The 13,395-nt window shown below is 48.8% G+C and overlaps 2 protein-coding genes across 2 annotated transcripts in view; one reads left to right on the forward strand and one right to left on the reverse strand.

Annotated features, from left to right (window-relative positions):
- Window positions 1-543, reverse strand: part of LOC311329720 (A disintegrin and metalloproteinase with thrombospondin motifs 15-like) — a gene marked incomplete at both ends in the record, with an annotated part of 9,872 nt that extends 9,329 nt beyond the window's left edge. Inside the window, one exon of the mRNA XM_084461622.1 lies at window positions 1-543. This exon is cut by the window's left edge and continues 414 nt beyond it. Within this exon, the coding sequence (XP_084317748.1) occupies window positions 1-543 (543 nt within the window).
- Window positions 544-2,601: 2,058 nt separating this feature from the next.
- Window positions 2,602-10,952, forward strand: LOC311329730 (A disintegrin and metalloproteinase with thrombospondin motifs 8-like; the record flags this gene model as incomplete). Its single annotated transcript, XM_084461634.1, has 9 exons — window positions 2,602-3,354; window positions 4,573-4,812; window positions 6,411-6,543; window positions 6,799-6,966; window positions 7,880-8,172; window positions 8,753-8,939; window positions 9,125-9,297; window positions 9,602-9,777; window positions 10,208-10,952. 9 exons carry the CDS (start codon window positions 2,602-2,604, stop codon window positions 10,950-10,952), a joined length of 2,868 nt encoding a protein of 955 aa, XP_084317760.1.
- Window positions 10,953-13,395: the final 2,443 nt, after the last annotated feature.

Consider the following 13,395-nt stretch of genomic DNA (forward strand, 5'->3'; position numbering starts at 1 on the left):
GATGTTCAGGTTGGAACCTGGTTCCACTCCGCACCTGCTGCTGGGATTGCCGGAATCAGAACGTCCTCTGCGGCGAATGACGTGAGTTCGTTCAAAACGGGTTGTAAATCTCTGTGAACCCTCACTCCCTACCTGGCTGATGAAGTACTCCATGCCCCGGTAGGAGAACGCGCCCCGGAGACCCTTACAGAGACTGAGTGCTACGTAGGAGTCCCGGTCCGCGTTAACGTGACCGGAGTAGAAGCAGCGCCGCAGCTCCGAGGACGCGGGGGAGTGAGGTGAGGAGCCGCTCTCTGAGGCGATGCTAGGCGCCAGGAAATTAGAATCATGTGTTAGGTTCAGGTAAAACTCCTGCCGGAAAGCGCTGATCCTAAACATCATTACGCGGTCATTGATCTTCTCCTCCCGTCGACTCGGATGCTTTCCAGATTGCTGATGATCCACTCGAACAGGTACGCATAAATCTACCTCCATACAATAGTTTAACTCTGCAGACAATAGAACCAATATTAGAATAAACAAGGATCTGATTAACACAGCCATCTTCACTCCAAGCGCGGCCAATAATCCCTGTCTACAAATCACAGATCTTGGTGCGTCTGCATGCGATTGACAGTCCAGCGCACTATACGTCACAGAACCACACTCGTGCGTCCTCACAGGACGGAGGACCGGGGGTTACGACCGTCTCCCATCCTGCACCACTCCGCCACGGCCAGCCGCTTCTCTGAGCTCTGTGAGTTCAAGGCTCGTGTATAAACACTGAGCATTGTTATCAGTGGCTGCGGGGAGGGTCCGGGACAGGCTCATTGGCCGTGCCTCTCGCCGTGGGCTACGGGACTGCGGCCACTTGTAGCTCTGCAAATATTATTGTTGCTACTCAGCATGTGGCACGAGCTGGGGCGTCTCCGCCCACTTGTTGGGAGTGAAGCTCCCTGCACCCAAAACCGCCTCTGACTGACGGGACTCAATTTAATCGCCAGAAACAAGGTACCCTTGCACTGTTATTAAGTATGGAACATTATAGTATTTCTTTTCTTTATCAAATGATCAGTTTAAGGTGACTAGGTCTATTAATATGACACTCCGTTTTTAGACGAGCTAGGCCTAGCCTACTCTCTCTCTCTCTCTCTCTCTCTCTCTCTCTCTCTCTCTCTCTCTCTCTCTCTCTCTCTCACACACACTCTATGAATAGGCTTACCCTATTATAGTATTGAAAAACACTATAAGTGTCATTGCCAATTGGCATTGGCCAAATGTCTATCTAACATATAGGCTTATTTTTTAGGCTACAGTGATGCAGACAAGAGGGACCATAGAGAGCGACACCTGTTTGCGCTCCCCGCATGGCTGAGAGAGCTCTTGGGGAGTTAGTAATACAACACCGCCCCCTGGCGGTGGAAGAGTGGGGGTGAATAGGGTGGCTATGAAACCACCTCATCAACAGGCAGGCGAACTGCCCGAAGCTCGAGGTGCACATTAGATTGAGTCATCTAGGTTAAGCCATATAGTTGTGAAACATCAAATATCAAATCCCTATCCAATATATGTAAAAAATATATGTTGCCTTTCGATGCACTATACAACAATGGATTAGCCTACAGTTTTTACATAGTTTGACCTCCCCTTAAAATAATAATAATAATAATAATAATAATAATAATGCACTTTATTTGTAGGCTATAGCACCTTACTGAAATGCAGCTCAACGTGCTTTACAACAAGGACATGACATGCACATAGAGCTTCATGCCCCTCAGCCACGCTATGCTAATCTCAAGGTGCTCTGTGCACTGGCTACGTTTAGTGCATTGCAACAATGACAAAATGTTTGGTTGATGCCTTTTAGGTCACTGTTCTTTATTTGACTGACCAGGACCTTGACGGCCGTGCTCTCCGGCGAGGAAGAGAGAGAGAGCCGCTGTCCTGCAGTGCAATTCTGAGGAGAGCTGTCACTCACCAGACGCTCAGAAATAGCTGACCTGAGGACCTTCAACTATGCGTAGGCTACTATGGACGTCCCGCTGCCGCCGCGGCATGCGCCTTGTACACCGAGTTAATAATAGGCCCAGGGTTGTCAAGCTGTCTCTGAGAGGGTGTGTGTGGGGAGGGGGGGGGGGGGGTGAAGGGTGTGGGGGTCGGGCTATTCTCATTGGGTCCGTTTTATCCAGAGTTTCTCGTGAGGTGCGAGTGGGAGGAGAATTTCCAGCAAAGAGGGATATCAAAAAATAAACCACTTATGTCCAGGGAAGACCGGAGCGTATAAATACCCCCGCGGCCCCGCGTCCTCCGCGGTGCTGCTTGTGCTAGGACGGTAGATCAGTATTCCTGCTTTTCCGTTATAGGCTGAAGGTAAGAAGGACGAAAGCAGGTTGAAACTACCTAGCATTTTGGACCAAGGCTGACTATACAGCACTGGAAAATAAGAATAGTAGCGGTTTAATGTTCTATTTCAAAGTTGCCTGAGAGATAGTTGGTCGAACACTGATCAGACGACTCTCGCTTGCTGGGTGAGACTGAATACGGAGATTTTGAATCCCCTTGAAAGTTATATTTGTTTTTATTTTCTACTTATACTGAGTGCAATTTCCATTGCAGAAGATGTTTCCAACATGGTGCTTTGTTTTATTGACACTGTGTGTAATCAACACGGCACTCTCCAAAACTTTCGAGTCGGAGGACATCACCCTTCTCCGGATAGACGGGAGAGGCAGAGGTCGTTTCTGGAAGAGAAGCGAGGAGCAGCCGAGCTTCAGGCTCAGTGCATTTGGCAAAGATTTCACCCTCAACTTAGTCCCGGATGCCAGCTTTCTATCTCCTTCACTCACAATACAACGCGTCGCAGCAAAAGATCTCAGCATTTTACGCAGCGGTTCAGGTGCCCAAGGAGAGTCCCCTGCGTTTGATGTTGATGTCCACATGATGATCAACCAGACGGATGAGACTGACGGACATCTGAGAGATTGTTTTTACTCGGGTACCGTGGACCAGAACCAGAACTCTGTGGTTTCTGTCAGTTTGTGTTATGGCATGATTGGGTCGTTCATAACTGAGGGAAGCGAGTACCTGATCGAGCCCAAACGGCTAGACTCCGGGAGACGAGAGGGCTCTACCGACCAGTTACATGTCATCAAGAGAAGGAGGTCAAAAGAAAACCTGGGTGATGCTCCGTTTCTTTTTGATCAGCTGAGTGAGGAGAGTCGGCTACAACTTGATGTGGAGAGTTTTACGCAGGGGGAGGACGACGCGCAGAGCGAACCGCGGCGGAAACGCTTCGTATCTGCACCGCGCTACATAGAGACACTGGTAGTGGCAGATGCATCCATGACGCGTTTTTATGGAGACGAGATAAAGGTGAGATTTATTTACATCTTGAAAATATTAACGCATCTTGAATAGCGGCTTTTGTGGGGGATATAATTAATATGGACATTATTGTGTAGGTAAACATTTTGCAAGTTGTATCTTTGCAATAAAGTTCAGTCTAGGACTTAATTTATCGTATATATATATATATATATATATATATATAATGTGTGGAGGAACTACATGTAGCAATGCAAGCAATGCATGAAAATGAAATGAAATTGTATTGATACTGTATTGATATATTTGTTTGGAAAAGGTGCAATGGTCAAATGGGGTAATTTTTGAGAGATTAGTAAATGTGATAACGTGTTTCCTTTGTGTATATCCAAACGGTGTAGTCCAGAGGTGATCAAGCTTACCTCTCTCAGCAGCCCTGAGAAGGGTCTGACCAGTCAGGGTGGTGGAGCCCCTCTCAGAGAGCGCTGTGTAGGAGGGGGAGGGGTCTCAGCCAACCTATAACAGCCAGGGATAGAACTGAGGTCACACAGTAGATAGCCATGTCAGCAATGTTCTGTTCCGCATTCATCTGGACTGACTCAATACAGGCTCCTCACCATCTTCATCATCAACATCATCATCATCATCATCATCAAACAACACCATGCTAGAGGATGAAGACCACAGAAACATTAGACACTCTCATGAGCTGTTGGTGAAAATCCATTCGGAAAGCAATCCTCCCCAATGGAGTTTCAAATCAACAACACAAGCAGCTCTAATGACCAGGAGTGAGGTAGTAGAACCCTCTGTAGCACTGAGACCACACCTCCATTGACCTTCGGTGAACCTAGGATGACTTTTGAAGCTTACCTGCTGTCTGGCTGATACCTCTCCTGTCTGCAGCCTCCTGTCCTGAACCTGTGTTTCCTCTCCACAGAGCTATGCCCTGACCGTGTGTGTGTGTGTGTCACTTCTCCACAGAGCTATGCCCTGACCGTATGTGTGTGTGTGTAGCTCTCCACAGAGCTATGCCCTGACCGTGTGTGTGTGTGTGTGTGTCACCTCTCCACAGAGCTATGACCTGACCGTGTGTGTGTGTGTGTAGCTCTCCACAGAGCTATGCCCTGACCGTGTGTGTGTGTTTCCTCTCCACAGAGCTATGCCCTGACCGTGTGTGTGTGTGTGTGTGTTTCCTCTCCACAGAGCTATGCCCTGACCGTGTGTGTGTGTGTGTGTGTGTGTGTGTGTGTTTCCTCTCCGCAGCATTATGTCCTGACCCTGGTGTCGGTGGCGACCCAGCTCTACAAGCACCCCAGTCTCAGGAACTCTGTCAGCCTGGTGGTGGTGAAGATGCTGGTGGTGGAGGACGAGGAGGCGGGGCCACAGCTCTCCAGAAACGCGGGCGTGGCCCTCAGGAACTTCTGTGCCTGGCAGCAGCTCTTCAACCCAGCCAGCCAGCGCCACCCCGAGCACTACGACACCGCTCTGCTCTTCACCAGAGAGGTAGGCAGGCAGGCATGCAGGCAGGCGGCCAGGGCCGGGCAAGCGAGGGTTAAACCTCCACTCAGGGTAGTCTATCAAAGCTTGGATTTTACCCCTGCTACTGTCAAGTTGTGTGCGTGTGCATGTGTGTGTGTGTGTGTGTGCTTGCAGTCATGGGGTGGTGGAGTCTTACTGAATGAACCTTTCAGGCATTTGAACACTGCTCCAGGGTCTGTCTGGTGCTTGTCCTTCTGGTGGTGGTTAATGTAACATCAGAGGGACTGCTGATCCCAGGTCTGCTCTAATATCCCATTTCGACCGCACCAAAAAGTACCTACTCGATTCTACTCTACTAGCTTTTTTGGGCTTTCCACTGCACAGAAGCTGCGTAGAGGAGAGGAGCAGCGTTACTTTTTTTGGACTTGCTCCGTCGAGGTTCCAAGCGAGCTGTAGCGAGGTTATGTAAACACTCCAGACCACTGATTGGTCAGAGAGAATTGTCTTTTGCTGACTACTATAGCCTGCTTCAGTGAAGCTAAAGGTGCCAATGAAGTTTGTTCATTCACTCACAACCTTTATTTACCTGTAGTACACAGAGATACAATTTACATTTACATTTTGAGTCAAGTTTACAAGTTGAGTCGAGTTGACCTGGTCCCATGCTATGCTGAAAGATGGCTAAACGTGTCTGTCTCATAGTAGAGGCTGCAGGACAGGAGTGAGAATGAGCTTTTAAATTAGTTCACTTCCACAGACTGGCCATTGTTGTAAAAAAAAGAGAGAGAGACTGTTTTTTTGTTTTGTTCACTTCCATAAATCAGAAGGCAATGGGGCTGTCCAAGCCCCTCCTACCAGCTAACTTTAGTGTGGCTACAAATCAGCCCTGTCATGATGACAACCTGTTAAAATGTCCAGAGTGTGAAAGTACAGCCGGGCTGAGCTTGACCCGCCCAGGCCCTGCTGCCACCACACCTTCTTCCGCTGACGGTCCCAGGCTACAGCCAATACTGTAGACCCCGCAGGTCCAGCCCTGCTTAGGAACGACGGACCCTCAGGCCGGTCCGGGTTAGAGCAGAGCGGTTGTTTGTTCTGCACATGTTCCTCTGTTTCCTGGTAGAGCGGTGTGGGATGTCTCTGCAGAACAAGGTGAACACACGCGCGCTGCGCCGGCCCGGGCCAGCCAGGCTCCAGATGTGTTTTGGATCAGGCAGGGAGGGCCATGTCTGGTGGTTTAGGTTCGCCGGCCCCGGAAACATCCATCTCCGTCAGCGCCAGAGGAGAGCGTTCTGAGGTTGTGTGTCGTCGAGATACGTGCGTCGTTGATGCGTCTCCTAACGCCGCCTCGTCACACAGCTCCGCCCGCCTGCAGACCACGGCCGCCAGGAATATTTACTTGTTTCATTTTTATGATGGAAACATTGACAAACACGTTTCTTGGCACGTGCGGTCGGGTGGAAACCAGAAAGGAAAATAGTCAGGGATAAATACAACATCTGAGGATTAGTGGGTTCGAGTACAGCACTATACGAGGGCAGCGCTTTTACTTTTTAGGGGTTGCTCTCTTACTGTTTGTGTCATGTCTGTTTGTGTCATATCTGTTGTTGTTGTCTGTGCTCCAGGACATCTGTGGTCACCAATCCTGTGACACCCTTGGTGTGGCGGACGTTGGCACCATGTGTGACCCCAAGAGGAGCTGCTCGGTCATTGAGGACAACGGCCTCCAGGCGGCATTCACCGCTGCCCACGAGCTCGGTAGGTCCACTGTCCAGAAAACAGCTTCTGTGTCCATTGTATTTGGTCTTGTCTTGATTCAAGGTGGAATCAATCTGTAGGTCAACGCTTTGTGTGAAATAGCACCTGTTTCATAGCTAAAGTTTTAAATTTACCAAAGCTAAGATCAACTTTAGATATACTGTTATGTACTGTAAAGTACTCTGCTGTGCTATAAAGCACTGTAATAAGATGTAATGTACTGTAATGTGATGTCCTGTGTGTCTCTGTTGCCAGGCCATGTGCTGAGCATGCCCCATGACGACCCCAGGACCTGTGAGAAGCTGTTTATGGACATGGGGACACACCACCTAATGGCTCCTCTGTTCGTCAAGCTCAACAGGACCGCGCCCTGGTCAGCCTGCAGTGCCCTCTACGTCACAGAGTTCTTTGACAATGGACACGGTAGGTCACACACTGTAACACCGTGGTTCTGACTGCTTCTGTTTACCTGAGCTTGGTGCTTAGAGAGTGATGGGTTGGCCTTCCCCACAAGATCATGAAGTCCTCTCTTGACATATACAGTGCTAAATTAGACACACATTGATAATGAGTTGTCCAAACGGGGATGTGAAATAAATAGGACCATGTCGACAATGTGACATCGTATGTGAGGGAACTGTCTGACCTTTTCACTGAGAGAAAAGCAGATCCCAGCAGCCTCTAGTGGATCTCTCCATTCCCTGTCTGCTAGTGTCTCGCATGCCGTGCCAGGTGGAACACGGCCATCCAGCTGTTGTTAAGGTCTGCAGTCGTTGAACAGAGAAAACACTGTTATTAGGATGTCTCCCCTTGTACATTCTCCAACATTACCTCTTCTGCTTCAACTTTACCCTAACCCTAACCCTGACTGTGCCACAGATGAATGCCAGGGAGAGTTATGTACAGGGAGAGCTACAGGGAGATTTACAAGATGTTCAGTTCACTGACCAGTTACCTTTACCGATGGTTTATTATCTGTCTTCCTTTCCACTGAGTCACACTGGGGATTTTCTGCTTCCACAGGCAGTTACATCTGCTGTTCTCTGCCAAATAGACAGAGAATTATTATGCTCCTTATCAGCCAGACAAAGTTTCCAGAGAGGACTTTTGGTGGTTTGGTGGTTGAGAAAAAAATAATGTCAATGTCAAAGACCATACTGCCAAAACTGACAAATGCTGACAGCTAAAAAAAACTGGTTTACTTTCGTTAATGAAAGACTACAAATCTTAAACTGTCTACAGTAGATGCAAAAAAAGCAAAACGGCTAGAGATGGCCATAGCCATACCTCACTCCTGTCTCTCTCTCTCTCTCTCTCTCTCTCACTGTCCCCGCAGGTGACTGTCTGCTGGACCCTCCGGAGAGCCTGCTGCCCCTGCCGACGGAGATGCCAGGCCTGGTCTACAGCCTGGACCGCCAATGCCAGCAGGTCTTCGGAGAGGAGTTCCTCCACTGCCCCAACACCTCGGCCAGCGACGTCTGCAGCCAGCTGTGGTGCCGCCAGGGCGCCATGCCCCACTGCACCACCAGGAACGGCAGCCTGGCTTGGGCCGACGGCACTGCCTGTGGAGCCAACCACACCTGCCTGGGCGGGGCCTGTCTGCCAAACCTGGAGGCCCTGCAGCCTCTGGTGAGAGCCGGTCCTCTCTGGACACGCCGGACTGTCTCCTTATTAGGCTTGGCTAGGTCGTTGTAATGTTTGTTTTTTTTGTCGAGGATTTGACCATAACTCTGCGTCAGTGTCTTGGTTGGTTGTATTCCCATATATGTCCAGTGTTTACTACGATATCCCTGTGTGTTTTCAATAAGACTGTTTTGGAAAGCTCACACTCTCTGCTTTTAGTAGAAGTCTGTTTATCCATTCAGACGTGCTGACAGTTTATGGATTTACTTCTAGCCGCTAATAAAACCCCTTGAAAACACACACACACACACATACACACACACACACACACACACACACACACACACACACACACACCCACACACACACATACCCACAGTTTACTTTTGCCTGGTGCCACTGTGGCTTGGGTTAGCAGTGAGTGACACACTGTGAGAGGAATGCAGACCACAGACAGCAGACGCGTGCCGTAGTCCAGATGGACCCGGCGGCAGCGGCCCAGACTGTGGTCGGGTTGCCTGGGGGCAGGGTTGTCGCGGCGATACCAGAGCTCCAATAACCCACTGCTCTGGTTCTTTTACCACAGGTGGCAGTGGACGGAGGTTGGGGCGCCTGGGGACCATGGCAACAGTGTTCTAGATCCTGCGGAGGCGGGGTGGAGTTCTCGCACCGGGAGTGTTCTAATCCGGTTCCCCAGAACGGGGGGAGGTACTGTGAAGGGCAGCGGGTCCAGTACCAGTCCTGCAACACACAGCCCTGCCCGGAGAACCAGGGTGAGGCCCCAGGCTTTCAACATAGGAGCATGGCTCTAGCTGCTTTCATCACATTTCTAGCAATGGACAATTCAATTATTGCAACTGATGGTCACTGGAACTTCTTGACTTTAAGGAATGTTTCTGCTCTGGGGTCAGCTTACTGCAGTCACATGATGCTTCCTCATCCTGTCCTCCATTCCCAGGGAAGAGCTTCAGAGAGGAGCAGTGTGAGAAGTACAACAGCCCCAGCTACCTGGATCTCCATGGCAACATGAAACAGTGGATCCCCAAGTACGCGGGCGTGTCTCCCAGGGACAGATGCAAGCTGGTCTGCAGGGCCAGGACCAGCAGCGAGTTCAAGGTGTTTGAGACCAAGGTGAGTCACGGCACCTCATCACTCAACACTCACTCACCCAAGACTCATTCACTCTAAAACTGCTTACTGTGTGTTTAAATGAAATGAAATGAATGAAATAAAAATGAAATCCACATTTATGTATACATCATCTTACACCCTTTTGGCTTCAGTTGTTAGTGTACTGGAAAGTGTCCAGTGTTTTCTGTCTCGGTGGTTTTGATGCTGGTGGGGTATGCAGCTGAGAGTTTTGTGTTAATGTGTTGGTGTGCTGCTGTGTTGTGTTAATGTGTTGGTGTGCTGCTGTGTTGTGTGTGTTGTGTAGGTGGTGGACGGGACCACCTGCGGTCCTGACACCACATCAGTGTGCGTCCAGGGCCAGTGCGTGAAGGCGGGCTGCGACCATGTGATCAGTTCCAGTAAGAGGATGGACAAGTGTGGAGTGTGTGGCGGAACTGGCCTCAGCTGCAGGAAGATCACTGGAGCCTACAACAAGAACACGTAAGAGCATTACTAAATATTTGTACTAATAGTTGATAAGGTCATGGCTCTTCTCTGTCCTGGCCCCGCAGTGGTGGAACGAACTGTCCACTGACGTCAGGACAGCAGAGTCGCTGCCCATCTTTCGTCGCAGGCTCAAAACTCACCTCTTCAAGAAGTACTGCAATGATCCTCCCTCTTAAGCACCTATTGTATTTTAGATTCCTATTCTTGCACTTTGCCTTCAGCACTAGATTATGCTCTTAGTCACTTGTGAGTTCTGGCAAGTACAGTAGTAGCACATTGGCTTTTCCTACGTTAAATGCAATTATTGTTAGTTGCTTTGGATAAAAGCGTCTGCTAAATGACTGTAATGTAATGTATAGATGAACTTTAATAATCCTAAAATAAGTTTAGAGTAACAATAATAGTAATTGTCTGTCTGTCACAGGTACGGCTACAGTGACATCGTCACCATCCCAGTGGGCGCCACCAACATCGACGTCAAGCAGCGCAGCCACCGGGGAGTGAAGCATGATGGGAACTACCTGGCGGTACGCCGGGAGGCCGGCGGCGTCTACGTGCTGAACGGTAACTTGTCGGTGTCGACGGTGGAGCAGGACGTGCCGGTGTTGGGCGCGGTGTTAAGGTACAGCGGCTCGTCCACCACACTTGAGAGGATCCAGAGCTTCAGGCCGCTCCGCGAGGCGCTCACCGTCCAGCTGCTGGCCACCGGCACTGACGCCGGCCCGCCCAAGGTCAAGTACAGCTTCTTCATCCCGCGGGACACGGTCTTCGCCAGGCCCAAGGAAAAGAAGGGCGGCCCCTTCTTGCACATGATCCAGCCCTTCGGCACGCCGGACTGGGCTCTGGGCGAGTGGTCTGAGTGTTCTAAGAGCTGTGGTTCTGGGTGGTCCAGGAGGACCGTGGCGTGCCGGGACAATGCCGGGTTCCTGTCCAGCCAGTGCGGCATGGATCTGAAGCCCTCGGACATCCGGGCCTGCGGAGACCTGCCCTGCCCCATGTGGCGGATGGGACCCTGGTCCGCCTGCTCTCGAACTTGTGATGGTGGGGAGCGCACACGCAGCGCGGTGTGTTTAGACTACACAGGGAAGGGCGTGGAGGCCGACAGGTGTGACGCTGACAAGCGGCCCCAGCCTGTTTCTGGAGAGTGCTTCAACCAGGACTGTCCATGAGGAACAGGGGAGGGGGGGGGGCTGGGGCGCGGGGGGCGGGGGGGTTGGGGGAGAGAGGTAGTCAGTGACTGACTGTGCCTTGTAGAAGAACACAGAATGTTTCGTAGGAGAATAAGTGACAGAGTGCACTAAGACAACCAGAAAAAAGTTAACAGGCCATGAGCCTGAAAATGTTTTGTTTATATTGTTATATTGTGTGAGAACCACTATTGAAGTTTGAACCAATAGAGATCTACCTCATGCTGTACAGGTGTTTCTTTGTGTGTTTGTTTGTTTGTTTGTAGATGAAGCTACTGTGTGCGTTTGTTGTTTTCTTCTTTGGCCTTACTTTACATGGAGGATTCACTCTTAAGGCTTCCTGGTGTCCTCATAACCCTCAGATAAAGGATGGACTCATCACCAGAAGTCCTTCATAAGCTAGTGTCATGCTACTAAAGGGTTATGCCACATTCATCAACATATGAAGACTGTATGAAGCCTTAAAAATTTTCTGTTGCTTAAAGTGAGATTGTCACTCTTGCATGAAACCTGCTGACGAAGGCAATCACAGAGCAAATATACCTCCACTTCACCCCCGGTTACAACCCAGAGCTCTAGCCAGCTTAGACCCAGCTGGTCAACAACACTAGTCTGCAAGCATTGCAGTTTCTGCCATGCAGTTCCTACCATGGGAACACAGGGCAGTACCACAGCAAGATACCACCTGACTTCTGCTGGAGTAAGACTTCCAATCCTAATGTTAGAAGACAATATTATATTATAATGGCAGATACACCAGACGGAAAAATCTATATTCAAAAAATATTTTTACTCAAGTGCTTTCCAAGTTTGTTTGCTACAGTTCATTTTCTAGGAAAATTATTGCAGTGCAAACTGTGATTTGTGTTCACAGGCTGTAAAAAAAAAAGTGAACAGTGCTATATCTGTCATAGATAAGTTACAAGACAACTCTGTCTCTACGAGGCTCATAGTGATCAGCATAGCACAGTGCTTTCTGACACTCATCTGAAAAAAACACTTGTTGGTAGCTGATAAGCAGGGCGAACCGGAGGTGTCCATGATCATACATAGAGCCTGAGCTTACACTGTCTCTGTGTATAACCTAGTTTAGCCCAGAGGATTCTGATCAGAGACTAACCAGAGAGACAGAGGACTTCCCTCTGCCCTGTAGCTACCCCCTGTCTTCCCTGTGTGTTTTAATGCAGTTTGATTGGCAGATCATCTGTAATACAACCTATGTCACTATAGAGACGTTATGTAAAGTTGCATTGGAAAATAACCCATATCAGTGATGTATATGTATAAGAATAGTATTGTTAATCCAAATGCAAAGACTGCTCTCTTGTTTCCAGATATATTTGTGTATGTATATGTGTTTATCATCATTCCTGGCTACATGCAGTAAACCTAAACCCTGACTAAGCATATTATCCCTTCAGTGAAGGACCATACTATTGTGTTACTATTACAGCTCTAAAGCTATTTATTTTTGTAAAGTTTTTACCTTGGACATTAATTATTATAACCTATTCCAGATGCTGCTGTCTTTGAGATGTACATGTCTACTATAAAATTATTAAATACACTACATTTAGGTACATCTGTTGTGGTCTTGTCTGTTTTTACCCCTCATAAACAGTAGGCTAAAGACTGACAACATAAACGCATAGGCCTACCCATACCCATGCCTACAGCTGACATCTTTGAGTGCTCTGGAGCAGTAGCCTATGTAAGATAGCAGAACCAGAGGCTGGTGGACCCTAGCCAGGTCCTCCTCAGGACAAAACACCGCCATTTAGAGGGCCCAGATCTGTCAGGACTCAATAACAGATACAAATTACTCAGGATAAATTGGACATCACATTCAGATTTTCCTTTGTCTTCTCCAAATACATCTGCTGTTCTGGAAAGTTGGTAGATTCCAAGGGACTACAATATTACGAGTAACGACTTGGATGAGTCATCACAAGACTATCTAGCTACAGTGTTGCCAGTGACAGCTGCACCCAGGTCAGTTTGTCATGAGTGCTTTAGATACATATCCATGACAGTATTGTCCATTGATGTGCATTCTGGTAAAGAACAATTATCTCTACATTCATGATCGTAATATTTCTTTAACAACGGAGACTGTCACTACGAAATCAGGTACTGCTGCGCGTTGCATTATGGGACATAAAGTGCATCTTTGCCAAAAAGGAACCCAAAACCTAGACGAAACGGAACGAACGTCTTGGGAACTTTAATAAGTTCATGTGATACTATTAGTTTGAAGTACTAATGTAAATGTCATATGGGACAGCGTTAGGTTGTCGAATGGCTTTGAAATACAAGGAATGTGAGGAAAGCATCTGACGCGACTGCTCGGTGCTTTGTGCCTGCGCCTGTCTGCACGCCTGCCCGGCTAGAGTGGGTTTACATCGGCTGTGTCGGAGTCCTCCAC

This window comes from Borostomias antarcticus (genome assembly GCF_949987555.1).
Source record: "Borostomias antarcticus genome assembly, chromosome: 1".
Taxonomy (NCBI): Eukaryota; Metazoa; Chordata; class Actinopteri; order Stomiiformes; family Stomiidae; genus Borostomias; species Borostomias antarcticus.